Here is a 14,859-nt window from a genome sequence, read left to right as displayed (position 1 = left end):
AATAGATTAATGTTATGGCGATTAGAATGATTTGTTTACAGTTTTTATTAATCAATTTGAGATTTTAAGGGACACACAAAAATTGAAATCCGAAAATAACGAATGCCGTTTGACATTTCCCGCGAAAACCAACCCAAACATTTCCATACCATACGATCATTATGATGATAATGATGATGATGATGCATGATGAATTTTACGAAGCTAAGTTCGACAATGTCCAAATTCTCGAAATATTTTGCATCAGGAAAATGTATGTTGTGTCCTAAATAATCTGTATTCAGCAAGTCTTTCATTAAATTATTGCCAAAACATCATCCAAAATTTAAGAGAAAGAAAGCTTTAGTACAGTAGAAAATGTTCATCAGTTAAAATCCATATTATCTTGATTATGAGAAATATTTTAAAGCTTAAAATGAAGATGAAAAAAATAAATAATATTGATGATTGTATAAATATCTTCTTAACTGATATTACCAATAGGCCTAACGTTATATGATAACGTTAGAACAAAAAAATTCTCATCTTGTTTAGCTTTAAGCTAGGTTTAGACTAAAAAAATTCTTATCTTGTTAATTAAGCTTTAAGGTTTCCTTGCAACATTTACAATACCATATGCACTAAAGAACTATAATATTAATATGATATATTTTAAAAATATTCTTCGATGATAATTGATACTTAAGTTTTAAATAACTCCTTTAATTGTTGTATCTCACACTTGTAAACTTCTTTTCATGCAGTGCTATATACTATAGTCTGTCCTAAGATATTTATGCTGCATATTTGAACGAGTTTTAATAAAAAAATACACATACCTGTGACTGAAGTGCAATTAAAATCGATGAAAGGGAAAATTCCTAAGATAACTTCATTCACACATTATTATTTTTCCCTCGTAAAAATTCACAGGAACGAAAACAGATTTCCTACGGAGATTTATAATGGGGAATGTTGACATCTTTTCTCCATTCGGATATACTCGCGACCCCTCGCGCAATTTTTCAACGTTATCATCGGGGCGTCTTCATCTCCTTGGCAATGGAAAAACCCTGTAGACTTTTTATTTTTAGCCGTGTACTGATACCCGACAAGCTAGAGGGGGCGTTTCAAAGGGGAACTCTTGGGATTTTTTCATACTATTGAATGAACATCGTCTGAACCAAGAGGTATTTATAAATATTGAATAATTTAAGAAAATATGCGGCAAAAATATCTTGGGACAGACTATAATATTTCTTTTGCAGGAAATTGATTGAAACATTTGGTAAAACCCATGCAGGAGCTTCCAGGTGCTTTGCAGCTTGGGGCTTCACTAGGTTTTTGCCCTGGACCCACTGCAGAAACGTTTGCAAGAAGAAAGAGGGTGAATAATTATTTTTTTCCATTTCAATGATCTTTGGGTTGCAGACACTGCAAAGGTATATTAGACAAATCAGTTTTTTTTTTTTAGCAAATTAAGTGTTGATTGGGCTTCTGAGCTAAAACAAGATCATGAAGATGATAGAAAATTTACTGGTAAGCTTTAAAATAATATTATTTCAATATAGGAAGGCATGCATCATCTAACCCACGTGTGATTCACATTGATATTCTCCTTCATCACCTGGTTTGAGAAATCTTGTGTAATCAAAACATGGTTTGTGATGATGAGAAAGACTTCATTAAACTTTTTTCATATTAAGATACTTTTTCTGTTTCCTTTCCAACACTAATAGAACCACAAAGAATGTTAGATGTTTTGTATGTACCTTCCAAGAGTTCATTATGTTTGGATCCTATATGAATTTAGGGCTAGATGACTGGGAGCTGATCATGGTGACATTAGCTAGTGAAGATAAAAACCAGTACCCTAGCTCTCATCGATCAATAACTGTCCTGACTATGAGGTCCAGACAAATTGAGGTCCTGACCTAGCTGGGAGCTCTTCACCTACATACATGTATGCATCAATGTGAGTGAATTAATCTTGAATCTTAATTGCATGTCAAATGCAGGTCTAATAATTGGTAAGTATCAGTATTTTTCTTCGTGGAAAATTTATGTCCCGGAGTATCACCATGCTCATATAGCATGCTTACTGATTGATAATTTTGTCTTGTTTTGTCTTGTTTTTGTGCCCCATTACAATTAGCTCCCTTGCACTTTCATGAAAGAAATCCCCCCAGTGGCATTAATGCTTAGTATGTACTGTGGAATCATTAAATTTCATTGTGGCTCAATTTTCGTGGAATTCATGGTACCTCTCAACAACGAAGTAACATCCTCACACAAATTAATAAACTATGGTTATAAAGTTATATTTCATTTTGTAGGTAGAAGAAATACACAAAATTACGTCCCACCAAACCTATAACATTTAAATTCATCAATGCATGAAAATTGTCCCCCACAAATTTTAATAATTCCACAGTATGCATTTATAAACAACATGATGTGATCTACATTTTGATTTTATAACTAAAGAGTTTGGCGCTTTTATTGTTATACCCCCCCCCCCCCCCCCCCCCCTTGGAAGAAGGGAGGGCATATTGCTTTGCTGCTGTCCGTCTGTCTAGATCTGCCTGTTGGTCAGTCCACCAATAGTTTCCGTTCATTTCCTTTGCAGACGTAGCACGTATTGAGATGAAATTTGGTATACAGATTTATTATAACAATATTTAGGTCAAGTTTTATATATTTGGTACGATCAAGCAATTTTCGACAGAGTTATGCCACTTGACTTAGAAAAATTCCACTTATTTGTGGTTTCCATTCATTTTCTTCGCAGAGGTTGCACATATTAAAATGAGATTTAGTATACTGATTTATCATTATAATATCTAGGTCCAGTTTGATTTTGGGTACAATTAAGCAATTTTAGACAGAGTTATGCTACTTGGACTTAGAAAAATTCCACTTATTTGCAGTTTTCATTCATTTTCTTTGCAGATGTATACAGATTTATTATAAAATTGACTAGGTCAAGTGTGATTTTGGTTACAATTGAGCAATTTTTGGGTACAAAACACTTATTATTTGGTTTCTCACTGACTGACTACAGAAATAAATTGGGTTGATCAGTCTCATATACGGCTCGTCTTAAGTAACTTAATTAACAAGCCTAATAATTAAGTACATGTAATAGTATCTTAATCTACTTTTTACCATATATGAATAATGATTCATTAATATTCTCTCTCTCATCTGTCCATCTGTCTGTTTGTCTGTCTGTCTGTCTGTCTCTCTCATTCTCTCCTTTTTTTTAATAGTAGATTTTCTCCACCCATGCATAATTTAAATGTTGCACTGAAATAAACATGTGAAAGACAAATCTGAGCATGAATACATAATATATTTTGATTAGACAGATCATGCTAGTACAGTCAAATAAATTACATAAACCTCACAGTCATGTAAAAGGTACCATGAAATGTTCCGGATGCAATCTAACATCATGCAATACTGAGTTTCGTAAAAATATACATGTATCTAAATTTAATCAAACTAAAGTATATGTAACGTAATTTTTTTCCCACCAATCAAAGGCTAAGCTTTGGTTATTTCCATAATAAAGATCTGCTTCAATTTATAGAAAACTTTCGCAATTTGCCAGTTTGTGAATGCAAGTGTATTAATAATGTATAATTATTTAAAAGAAAAAAATTCCCCCTGCTTTGAGGGAATAAAGACCTGCATCAGAATTTACATAATTTTACATGTGCTCGTGTATCCAGGGAAAGTAACTTTTATTTTTGAATTGGATGAATTTTCAATGAAAGCTAATTCTTAATTCAATTAAAGAAATTAAATACCCTAGATGTTTATATCCAATTTGTGAAATATAAAAGCTACATAGTAAATAAGGTTTTGTTTTGTTAATGTGATTAGTAATCCTAAAGATCAACTGATAAATGGTTTAGCATTACATTACGTGGCAGTTGATTGTTATAACCTTGAGATACTGACTTAGATTACTCTAGTGTTACATAACAGATTATATGCTTATTTAAAACACCAAGTTAATGACTTCATGCTAGATTTACTCAATCATTTTTTTTTTACATTGTTAATTTAGAGAACGGCAGAATATGAGAGTTCTGAGCTATATTATTACATCAACATCGCAGATATAAAGGAGTTTGATATTTGTTTTTATTCCCAGAAGAGTTTTTCTTCTAGCTACTCTATACAGTTATCATAACACAGGTGCTTTTTCTATTCCCTTGTAGACAACTAAAAGGTATTATAGTACATGTATGCGTATTGGAACTTCTTAAGCTTTGAACATACATTTTTGTGTACACTTGTACTCTAGAGAAAACTGACTCTGCCCCTGTTACAGGTTTGGAGACACTCGAGGGCTTGTAGTATTTGCTTTCTGATTGTATACTATAATTACATTTTCAAAGGTATATGGGAAATTGAGAACACTCGGAACAGTTGTTAATTTAAAATCTTGTTAGCTTCACATAGCTTATTAAATGTTTGCGCTATTTTCAGGTAGAGTGGCTCTAGTTTGTTTAAGGAATTAGTCCACTGGAAGTCCTTAGGTATCGAGTGACGGAACTGGATCTGTAAAGAGCGGCAGATGTATCCTGTACTGTATCAAGTTCTCCACAAAATGTCAGGCATGTCAACATTTTAATTTTTCTTCCCAAGCATGGCACTGATAGCTGAGAACTTGACTGTCGAGAGAAGGGGAGAAAAAAAAACCTGTTTAAATTCAAATACTGCCTCAAGTTTATTCTGCAGACTGTTCAGGGTCAAGACTAAAGTTAATTCTCTCTAATTGTAAATTCCATTTTAATCATGTTATATAACTCAACCTTGACAACTAGCTTGTGATTGTACATTCTGACTTCATTCATTACAGATGGGATACAAGTCTGCTGTGATATCTGCGACTTGAATTGCATGCATGCAGAATCGTTTCCGCTTGACCGCCTGTATTGCGAGATGATGACTTGTTTATGAAGGAGTCTCGAGAGCTGTTTGGGGGCCGTGGGAGATTAATGAGATGACATGGTACCCCTGGGTGAAACATTTGTCTACAATATTATCTTATGTCAGGATCCCATTGTCACAGGCTGAAACTTTTCGACAGGTATGTTACCTGTAGCTCTGCTCTGGAAACATATTGTGTTGTATTGTGTCATGTGGAAAGTGTTTATAGCAGTTCAAAATCTTTAATGTGAAAATAAAAAAGGAATGTTTCCTTGTTAATGGCTGGTTGACAAGCTCCATTCACCTGAGCTGGAAACATTTGGTCTTTAAAATTAACCCACATTTGTTGTTGAACCTCTTGTTATCCGGAAAAACAATTTAAGGTAAGAGAGTTTATGCAGATGATATTGCAATTAACATATGTACTATCAAATTCTGATGCACAATAGTCCATGACACAAAAACACAATTTATTTAAAAAGAATTATCTGGACAGTGAGTGCTAGTATGAAAAAAATACACACTAGAAGTAATTTTTTTGAAATGAATGCATGAAAGAATTGTTTTGTGGTAAATAACTTTGGGTTTTGTGGTAGAATAAATTGACATTCATGAAAAAAAAATAATTTATATGATTAACAGTAGTATGTAAATTTACAAGTGAATACTAATTAAATAGGGCGGTATGAAATAGCTTAATTCTCACATGTCGTGTTAACTTTGTAATTTTCCCTTTTGACACATTATTGATTATGAACGTTTATTCCTAATGTAAAAGGTACTGTGCAGTCCAAGTTTATACCAAATATGTGAACATTACCATATTATACTGGGAAGAAATAATGTTAAACCTAAATGTAATTAGAGATTGTTCTTTCTAAGAATGAAGATTGATAAAAACTCTGTCCCAAAATCTCTAAATTTAAAAACGATATTTATAGTGTGTTGTGAAAAGTGATTGAACCAACCATCAGTGACAAAATCAAGATAATATTTATAGTGTGTTGTGAGATCAGTTGGATTTCAATAGCCAGCTCAATAAGCAAATTAAATGGCGTTGATTTTTCATGGAGCGGTAAAACTGTGAAATATCCTAAGAACTTCTCTATTATCTGTTTAAATGGGCATGGAACACATATCTCCTGAACGATCATAGGATCAGACAAATTTACAGTTGTTAAGGTTTTTGAAAAGAGGACACAAGATTTAATTAACCTCACAGAGGAGAACCATCCTTGCTTTGTAGGCTTCTTGTCTTTCACTCGGACTTTTAACTCCACAACTGATAAATCTCATCTTTGGATTTTTTCAGTTTTCCCCCTTAATGGCTCGTTTGGCCGTATCTAAAGGCTCAAGTTTACCTGTTTCAGGTGATTTATGGAGAGGTGTTTGTCCATCTATAGGGAAATAATTAAGGGATTGAATGTCTGTTCTGTGTTTTGAATAAGTGATTAAGTGATGACTGACCGTATAAAAAGTCCTTATCTGTCCGATGTACACCATGATATCACTATAGTCCTTAGGGCTAGCAAGCCACCAGTTGAGACTGGTATGGAGATACATTGATGAAAATATTTATAAACACACCCAACATGGGGATCTAAATCTTCACAGGGGGGTTGTTGCATTCTTTGATGGATACGGGGTATCTCAATGCATTAAGTTTGTCATTTGTAGGATTTTGATCTTTTTTTGGGTTTGGTGTGAGGGCCCAGGTCAAATACTTGATGGAAAGCAGGCTAGAGGGTAAGTGGGAGTTCTTAGGATGTTTGAAAGATAGAAACTTTTAACATTTCAAGCTGCTTTTTGTATAGAAAAAAATCCTTTTTAACCAAATTTTGCATTTTGAATAATATAATTTACCTAAAAAGATTTATTTTGCTGGCAAGATTTTGTCCATTTTTATGAAAATGAGCAAAGGAAAGAATATAATAGATAAAAACTGAAAGATAACATTTTTTTGTACTTCAAATATATAAATCATATGACATATAGCAGCTTGAGTATTATGTATATGCATGGCTTGAAACAGGTCATAATACAATATGTAACTTAATAAATAAAAATAAAACTCACCAATAAATGTTTAAGTAATAGGAGAAATTTAAGTACCAATGGCCATTAAAAAAGATAGCAAACATGATCTTATCATCAGAGTCCTAATGTAAGCATAAAACAAACTCTGTACATAAATGTTATGTACTGCTTGAAATTGTTCGGTAGTTGTCTTGATCTATTGATGTTATTGTCACGATTAGACAGGGGCTAAGCCTCTCTCTATAACATGTATAACGTGACATCAGCTGCCGTCAACCCCTGTTCGTCTCCAGTAAATAAAATAAAAGGACACACCCAGAAAGACTCCATAAATGTATTGCTAGTAAGATCAGATTACAGGTGCAAGTGTACTAGTATTTAAATTTGCATGTATATTGACTGTTGCCTTTGAGTGCTTCTTTACCAAGTGAACTTCAGTTTTCTAAATACTTATGAATGATGCTTTTTTTTTCAATTGTTTTTTCGTTTAGTGAATATTTATTGCTCAGATTCCTATGGTGTATTCAAGAACTGACATTAAATATGAATCCATTCAAATTAAAGCAACATATTTGAATCAAACACATTCTTTTTGTCACAATATCTGTAATTTGGTTACCATGACAATTTCTGGTAGAGTACACATCATTTATACTAATATTTGTAATGTTATCATATCATCTAAACCAAATATTTTTTTAGGAAACATAAGATAAGTTATTCAAATTATTCATACAATATTACAATCTTTTTAAGTCAAACATTGAAAAATGAAAATACATGCGTAGAGATGGAATGTCTTTTGACTTTGCACTTCACCTTTCTTATCGTAATCTGACTTCCACAGTGTGAACAATAACTCTGTAAGCTTCTTACGTTATCAGATATTGACAGGCAAGCCGATTATATTCAAACCATTTATTTTCTGGTGACATGTTCATTTTGAGGAACAGCTGTTTGTGTCCAGTAGCATGATCTATGTGTATAATTGTTGATAGGTGTAGTTTGTGGGCCGGTGGAGCAGGCCTAGCTACATGTACCAGCCTCCAGCCACTGACGGCTTGACCTCAAAGTTAATGACCTTTGCCCTTGCTCACCTGAAGCAGGCACATAGGTGTTTGTTAGTAATGTAAGCCCTAGAATACTGCAAGTAATGCTGTGAAGGTCACTCAACTGGGAAAAAACTGCTTGTACAGGTTGAGATTATTTGAAGTTTTGCCCCATTTAAAAATTACAAAATTCTCTCTCTCTCTCTCTCTCTCTCTCTCTCTCTCTCTCTCTCTCAAATTGTTTAAAGGCCCTATGTCAGAGTAAAGAGAGAAAGGTTTTATAGAACTTTATAGAGTTTATTATATATGATGTATTTTGGCCATCTGATGGTATTTATGCAGTGACTTGCTGAACTTGAACCAGACTTGAACCCTTAATTGAAATTTAGTGTTTGATCAATGAAGAGATTTGTAACTGCATCTTGCCTCTTTAATGGGTCCAGCATCTGTTGCTAGGAAACATTTTATTTTGTTCATCATCTGTCCAGGCCATAAAAGAAAACCCTCTATAATTCGACACAAAATAACAAGATATGATTACACCAGCTATTAGTAGACTTATTACAGTGACACATTTACGTAACCAGCCATTGTGGAAAAAAATCCAAAAAATGAATGGATTATGGATCATTGTTATTAACCACAAAAGCTAGGTCCTGATATAGTCTCTCGGTAGTCATTGAAATCATATAAGGGAAATTGATGTACCATCAAATTATTTCTGAAGAAAAGATTACCGGGTAATGTGTGGAAGGCTCAGCTTACTGTTGTGTTGTTTATTTGGTCTTGATGTGTTATTTTTACACTCTATATATGCATTTTATTATCACATCAACAAATAAATGACTTGGCTTAACATACAGGTACCGTATATACATAACATATAAAAGAGAGCTAGTATGAGAAGTGCTAGCTTGTATAGAAATCAGCTGAAGTAGGGTGTAGTGTTTCAAAGCATATGCACGTCCTTGTGAATAATTTAATATTCAGTCGGAAATTCATTGTTGGATCATACTGAAAGGTGAATATTAATGTGACAGATTTTTGGTAATGTGCTTTTAGTTTTATTTGACACATTCCTAGAGACGGCTTACTGATTATAATAATCAAGATGATTATTAGTCAAATTATGGATATTGATGAAGACAAGAAAAGAGTGGAGAATAGAAGGGACACTTTTAAGGAGTCTCTGTTAAGATGATGGTGATTATATCGACATATGAAAACCTTCAAGTTTTCTTTTTCTTTTTTTTTTAAAGCTTTTAGCGAGGATATCATTGACAACGTAATGCAATATGTACTGTATGCTGGTGATAAGCAATAGCAATATTTGCTTTTAATCAGAAGTATTGCCCAGAAAAGTCTGGATCATTTCACAGGGAAAGTGTTTATAGAGAGCTGGCTGTTTTGGATAACTTGTGGCTCTGTGTAAATCTTTTTTTCTCCTGTTGTGATATTGTTTTAGTTTGAACTCGGTGCAGGAAAAGTTTAGCCACCTTTACCGATCAAGAATCATCTTCTAGCTTGTAAACAGGTGTGTTATTTTCACACTGAGACATTAGCCGAGAGCCTCTGAGCAGTTGTTTCTGTTTTTCTATACCTTTTTAGAAATCATGCTTTTTTTAATGCATTCATGAAGTGACATTGAGCTATGCAAATCTTTAATGGATTTTATAGCTTTGCCTGAAATTATTTTTAACTGTGTATGTTATAAATAGGTATTTTTATTCACTATTTTCAGGGAGATAGATGACGTTTAAATGAGGAACAATACTGGGGTTACCTGAGGATCGACATGGCACAGTTGACCTCAATTTTAGGGGTCAAGGACTTCTTTCTGTTGCTGCTGATGATAGGCTTTTTCTCCTTGCTCCTTACGTACCACATTGGACTGAACTTACCACGACCTCCTGAAGGTCACGGAGAGATTAAGAATGAACACCCTCTGAAGTTTCATCAAAATTGGTTCAGCAGTGAGGACAGTTTTAATCAGAAACACAAAGATGGCAACAAGCAGCAGCATTTGTCCGATGCAACACGAAAGGTCAGCTTACTGGACCAAATATTCAAGGTAATTTGTTTCAAGAATCCTTATTCAAACATTATATTTTTCATATGTATAACATTTGTATGTATTTCAAAATGCTTGCTGTAACACATCTACTTTCATGGAAAGAAAGCATTCCTGAAGTCAATCTCAAGCATTGCTAAGGCTAATGTCATGTTCATTTGCTTATTTAAATCATGTTTATCATGATGTAAAAGTAGTTCATGTGCTACAGAACCCATGAATTAGTACATGTATCACAACTTCTTTATATCTAGGTATACTAATATAGTTTAAGTTAGGACATTTTTATTCAAACTTGGTTTTCAGCAACATTTAGCAAAGAAGAGTTTTCCCCAAAGCAATGTTTAAGAAAAGCTAAAATCATAGAGTGTAGAAGTTATGTTTTTATGAATTTTCAAGCTTGTTAGCCTCTTTTTATGACAGTTGTTTGACCCTCAAGTAATTGATATGTATTTCTGATAGTCATCTCTTATTGGGGGGTGATTACTTTGCTGTGAATGTCATTAAACTTCTTCATGAAATCTGCTCAGTCACAAAGCCTATTCAATTACACGGTAATTGTATCTGGCATTAATGGCCATTTAATATATTAGAATGCTTACTTTTAAATTTCTCTCCATCATCTGAGAGCTGTTTTATTACTCCAATCTCATATATGTATGGTAAGTATGCTGACCCCAGATATATATTATCATAGAATAAGTGGCCACGGCAGGTCTTATCTCAGGCAAAAATTAAATGAAGATTAATGGTGGAAGCTTGACGTTTCATCAGTCATTTGAAAATAAAGATAACCATTAACCATTAACTAGCTTTATCATGAAGTGAATTTTGAGCCTGCATGTCTTTTCTAGTAGTACATGTATGTATTGACACCTGTAATTACGGATTATAATGTTAGCTTTCTCAAGTTATAGGAATTCCATTTCTGTTCGGTTTTTGAACTACAGTACAAAAATAACTAAAAATTTACCATTTTTCAAATGAAAGTTCAGAATTTCCAGTCAGATTGTTTTAATAGAAAACCACATATACATATAGTTAAAAATGAGATAAGTAACTGTAATTGAGCTAAAAAATGTATCTAGTGTTCATCTTGTGCCCTGATAGTGCGAAAGTAAAGTAACCAAGAAATGAAATCTGCAATCAATTCAATTCAATTTTTGCTTCAGTTTTAAATGAACAGAGATATTCCTGCTTAATCTAGTGCTGTGAATGTTTTGTTGATATTATACAATGTTACATGATACAACGCACTTTGAATAATTTCATACATAGAGGAACTTTTTTAAAGTGCCTTAATTTTGAGACCAAGTCGGCGCTCTTTAAAAAATATTTAATTTTTTCAAATTTTTTTTCTCAAAGTCTAATGCTTCTTACCTAGTGCACAGATAAGAATATATATAATTTTTTTTGTGTAATTATATAAAGAAACAGAAAGCTAAGTCACACACTGTCATATATTTATGTCTTAACAGTACTGATATCAGTAATACTTGAATTCTAGTCAGTTTTTTCCTGAAACCATGCAGTCATTTAAACCTGTGTTTGAATCATTTTTTGAATTTCAATAAATTGAAATTGCAAGATAGAATATCTAGCCATATGGATAATGAAGATAGGGCATTCCTATCTGGATGTGAGTGATAGCACCCTCTTATTTATTTTTCTGTGAAATATTACACCATGCTCAAGATTGTCAAAATATTTTAGTTATGATAAGACTTGTGTTTATATGTTATCCCAAACCAAAAATCTGTTTGATTTTGCCTAGTTTTTGGTTTTCCATGCTTCAAGGTTGTTTACATTTTGCTGACAGCATTTTGTTATTGGGCGGCTGCTTGGGTTAGCTTCAGGCTCCAAATGAATTTCATTGTGCCTTGTTTTTTAACTTTCATCTGTGGATTAGAGTAATTAAAAGTAATGATGTTTATCTTGAACAAGTTTGAAAGAATGTTTTCTGCAAACAAAAATACAGTGAAATGATAGTTTGTAAACAAACTAGAATATTGCCTTAAGGTGAACACAATTGTATCTCCTTCGTAGTTTCTATGCTTGAATGTTCTTAAGAAATTTATTATGCTTGTGTCTGGATTAATTGGCTGTAATAAATGTAGGAGTTGAATGTCACTGCATTCTAGTGACCAGCTTATTAAATGTAATATGCAGTTATACACACCTGCATTTGTGGTTGGGTTGTGGTTTGGGGGGGGGGGGGGGTCAGGTTTTTCTATGCTATGAAGTAGATACTTTAGGTCTACAAATCATCTAGATGGCAATACATAATACTACCTACATCAATTGGTTAATACAATTTGAGCTATATAGTGCATATCTCACAAGTTGTTTATTATTAGTGAATACTCAATGACTTGTACCCTCCTGATATTAAGGAGCAAACTAAAACTACATGACTGTATACATAATCAGTCCAGGTAGTCTTAATGCAATATTGATGCAGGTAGTAATTCAGTACCTCAATATACTGTTATACATGCTTGTGTATACAACAAAGTTGTCTCAATATGACATGCATTTAAAGAGCTGTTAAAAATTGTGATTTTTACAGGGTAAAGCTATAGTGCTGTACATACTCTGTATTTTTTTTTTAATGCGGTTCTGAAGTAGCTGTTCTTTAAAGATTTATAACATGTAATATAAGGATTTTATCAGAAATTTTCTTTAAAAATTAGACACCGAGTCTGCATGTACAATGAAAGTTAAAATGTTCCTGTCATATTACTGGTACCTATGGTAATTTTCATACTTAAGTATAATAATTACTCTGAGATTGAGAATTGTACTTAAAACTCTCACATCTGATTTTTTAAAATTCTACACATCTGAGGATAATGTTGCAATTATAGTGCCTACTGTGTTAAAGAGAGAATTTTGATTCACTTTATAAATTATTTAGGGTAAAAAAAATTTTGGAGCTAATGCTTGTAATTTAATTTTGTTGAGAAAATAAACTTTGAAAAATATAAAATGCAAATGCATAAGCTCTCTCAGATGAAAACAATGTGCACCCCTTCATTATGATTTGTTAAGCACAAATCAAGGTTTGTTGTCTAGGCAAGTTTGTATTTTATTTATAGTGACTAAATCAGTACGTGTAAACATCAATACTGGTACACAAATTCTGTTAATTAAAGAACATCCATCTTACCATTAGTTAGATCTTTTTAACATTATTATTGGCATAAATGAATTAAATAAATACTTAAATATTAATTCTTAAGGTACTTGCTAAATCATTTAGATGTATAAGTTATTGCAAAATATACCTTTCTTCTGCCATTATGATTGTGCCGACAAATTAGAAAAGATCAGAAAGAAATGCGTGTTAGTGTGATTTGCAAATGCATGCTGTATAGAATCAGATTTTTTTTTCCTCTAAAACTTGGTTGCCGTTTATCTATTTAAAAATAGATCTTTCGCCCTTCTGTATCCTGTTATATCTCTGATATCTCTGTGAAGGGAGGAAATATCATTTATTGTATGGTCTTGAATTATTTTGACATATCTGACTACACCAGCTTGAAAGCGATAATTGTATTGTATTTATGATTAGATTATAATTAACAGATTTTAAATCAGCAATTACAACAATACAAATATAGGAGTAAAAGATTTCTCTATCATGAACTGAATCATGGATTTGTTTCTAGAAATACAAAAGTTCCTTATTATATCAATATATTATTTAGTGAATTAAATGCATAAAATTATAAACATCAATCCAGAATCATGCATATTTATTTTTGATTTGAGATCTGTACTGTTGTAAATCTGTATTAATTATAACTTGTTGTCCTTTAATCATGGTACTTATTCTCTTGTTATTCCTTTATTTATAGTTAGAAGAGCGTATCTTATCTGTATCCAGACTTCCCGCACTCATCCAGAACAAGGGAGGGAAAGACAACAGCACTGGGATATTGGAAGAGCTGTTGCAACACTTAGATTACAGTATAGTCTCCCAGAATGGTAAATATCCAAAATAAAATGTGGCTGCACTGCTACAAAATAGTACAAAGGTTACACTGTAAATTGAGGAGGATTTTATTTATTTGTAAAGATTCCATTTATCAACCATGAAATGTTGTCTAACTGATTCTGCTTGCTTGAATCAATGATTCATATGACATCAATTATTGTCTCAAGTTTTGACAAGATTTAATTTGATATATTTCATATTAGTTTTGTGCATACATATTTGCAGCATAATTTCTAGATCTTATCATTCATTTTGACTTTGACACGTTATATATAAAAACCGTGGTTTCCTTGTAGGAAATGAACTGAATATAGAAAAGTTTTCAATGATTTGGAATGTAAAGGGAAACAACTCTACCCAAATTTTAGCTAAAGATTTACATAAGGTAAGTAAACTATTACCTGTGTCATTATCTCAGAGAATAAGATAGTGCTCTCAGGGGGAAGATTCTCTCTCTCTCTCTCTCTCTATCTCTCTCTCTCTCTCTCTCTCTCTCTCTCTCTCTCTCTCTGTAGGACATTATTTAGACTGAGAATTTTCCTTTTTAATTACAGACAAATAGGATACTTAAGTTACAGAAGATCATATTGGAACCATCTTTCTTGTGTAATGTACAGAAAACACAGAATGCATTTTCAAAAGGTAAAAATAGTAAGGAAATGTACATCTTAAGACATAATGAAAAGATTGAATTTGTATTTTCATCCATATTTTTTTGTATTTTTTGTTGTCTTTTTTTTCATTCTTCTTTTGGGGGAGGGGGTATGGGTATATTG

General features: G+C 32.6%; 1 protein-coding gene and 1 long non-coding RNA gene across 9 annotated transcripts in view; both read left to right on the top strand.

Moving 5' to 3' along the window:
- The first annotated feature begins 128 nt into the window (after nt 1-128).
- On the top strand, nt 129-2,468 carry LOC128160661 (uncharacterized). 2 transcript variants are annotated; one of them, XR_008240315.1, is made up of 4 exons: nt 129-253; nt 1,248-1,366; nt 1,454-1,518; nt 1,793-2,468. It is a non-coding gene; the product is annotated as an uncharacterized LOC128160661 (long non-coding RNA). The 2 variants fall into 2 exon arrangements; XR_008240316.1 differs by lacking the exon at nt 129-253 and adding an exon at nt 655-1,169.
- Nucleotides 2,469-4,631: 2,163 nt separating this feature from the next.
- LOC128159180 (cadherin-like and PC-esterase domain-containing protein 1) overlaps nt 4,632-14,859 on the top strand; it is a 38,117-nt gene continuing 27,889 nt past the window's right edge. Inside the window, exons 1-6 of one of the 7 annotated variants that reach the window (XM_052822244.1) lie at nt 4,632-4,744; nt 4,856-5,309; nt 9,754-10,083; nt 13,944-14,073; nt 14,380-14,468; nt 14,638-14,725. In XM_052822244.1, the coding sequence (XP_052678204.1) occupies nt 9,808-10,083; nt 13,944-14,073; nt 14,380-14,468; nt 14,638-14,725 (583 nt within the window). In that variant the 5' untranslated portion in view covers nt 4,632-4,744; nt 4,856-5,309; nt 9,754-9,807. The other 6 variants (XM_052822247.1, XM_052822245.1, XM_052822243.1 and 3 more) reach the window with 6 other exon arrangements.

Source organism: Crassostrea angulata, chromosome 8, assembly GCF_025612915.1.
Source record: "Crassostrea angulata isolate pt1a10 chromosome 8, ASM2561291v2, whole genome shotgun sequence".
Classification (NCBI taxonomy): domain Eukaryota; kingdom Metazoa; phylum Mollusca; class Bivalvia; order Ostreida; family Ostreidae; genus Magallana; species Magallana angulata.
Note: the sequence above shows the minus strand (reverse complement) of the source record. Positions and strands in the feature narration are given on the sequence as shown.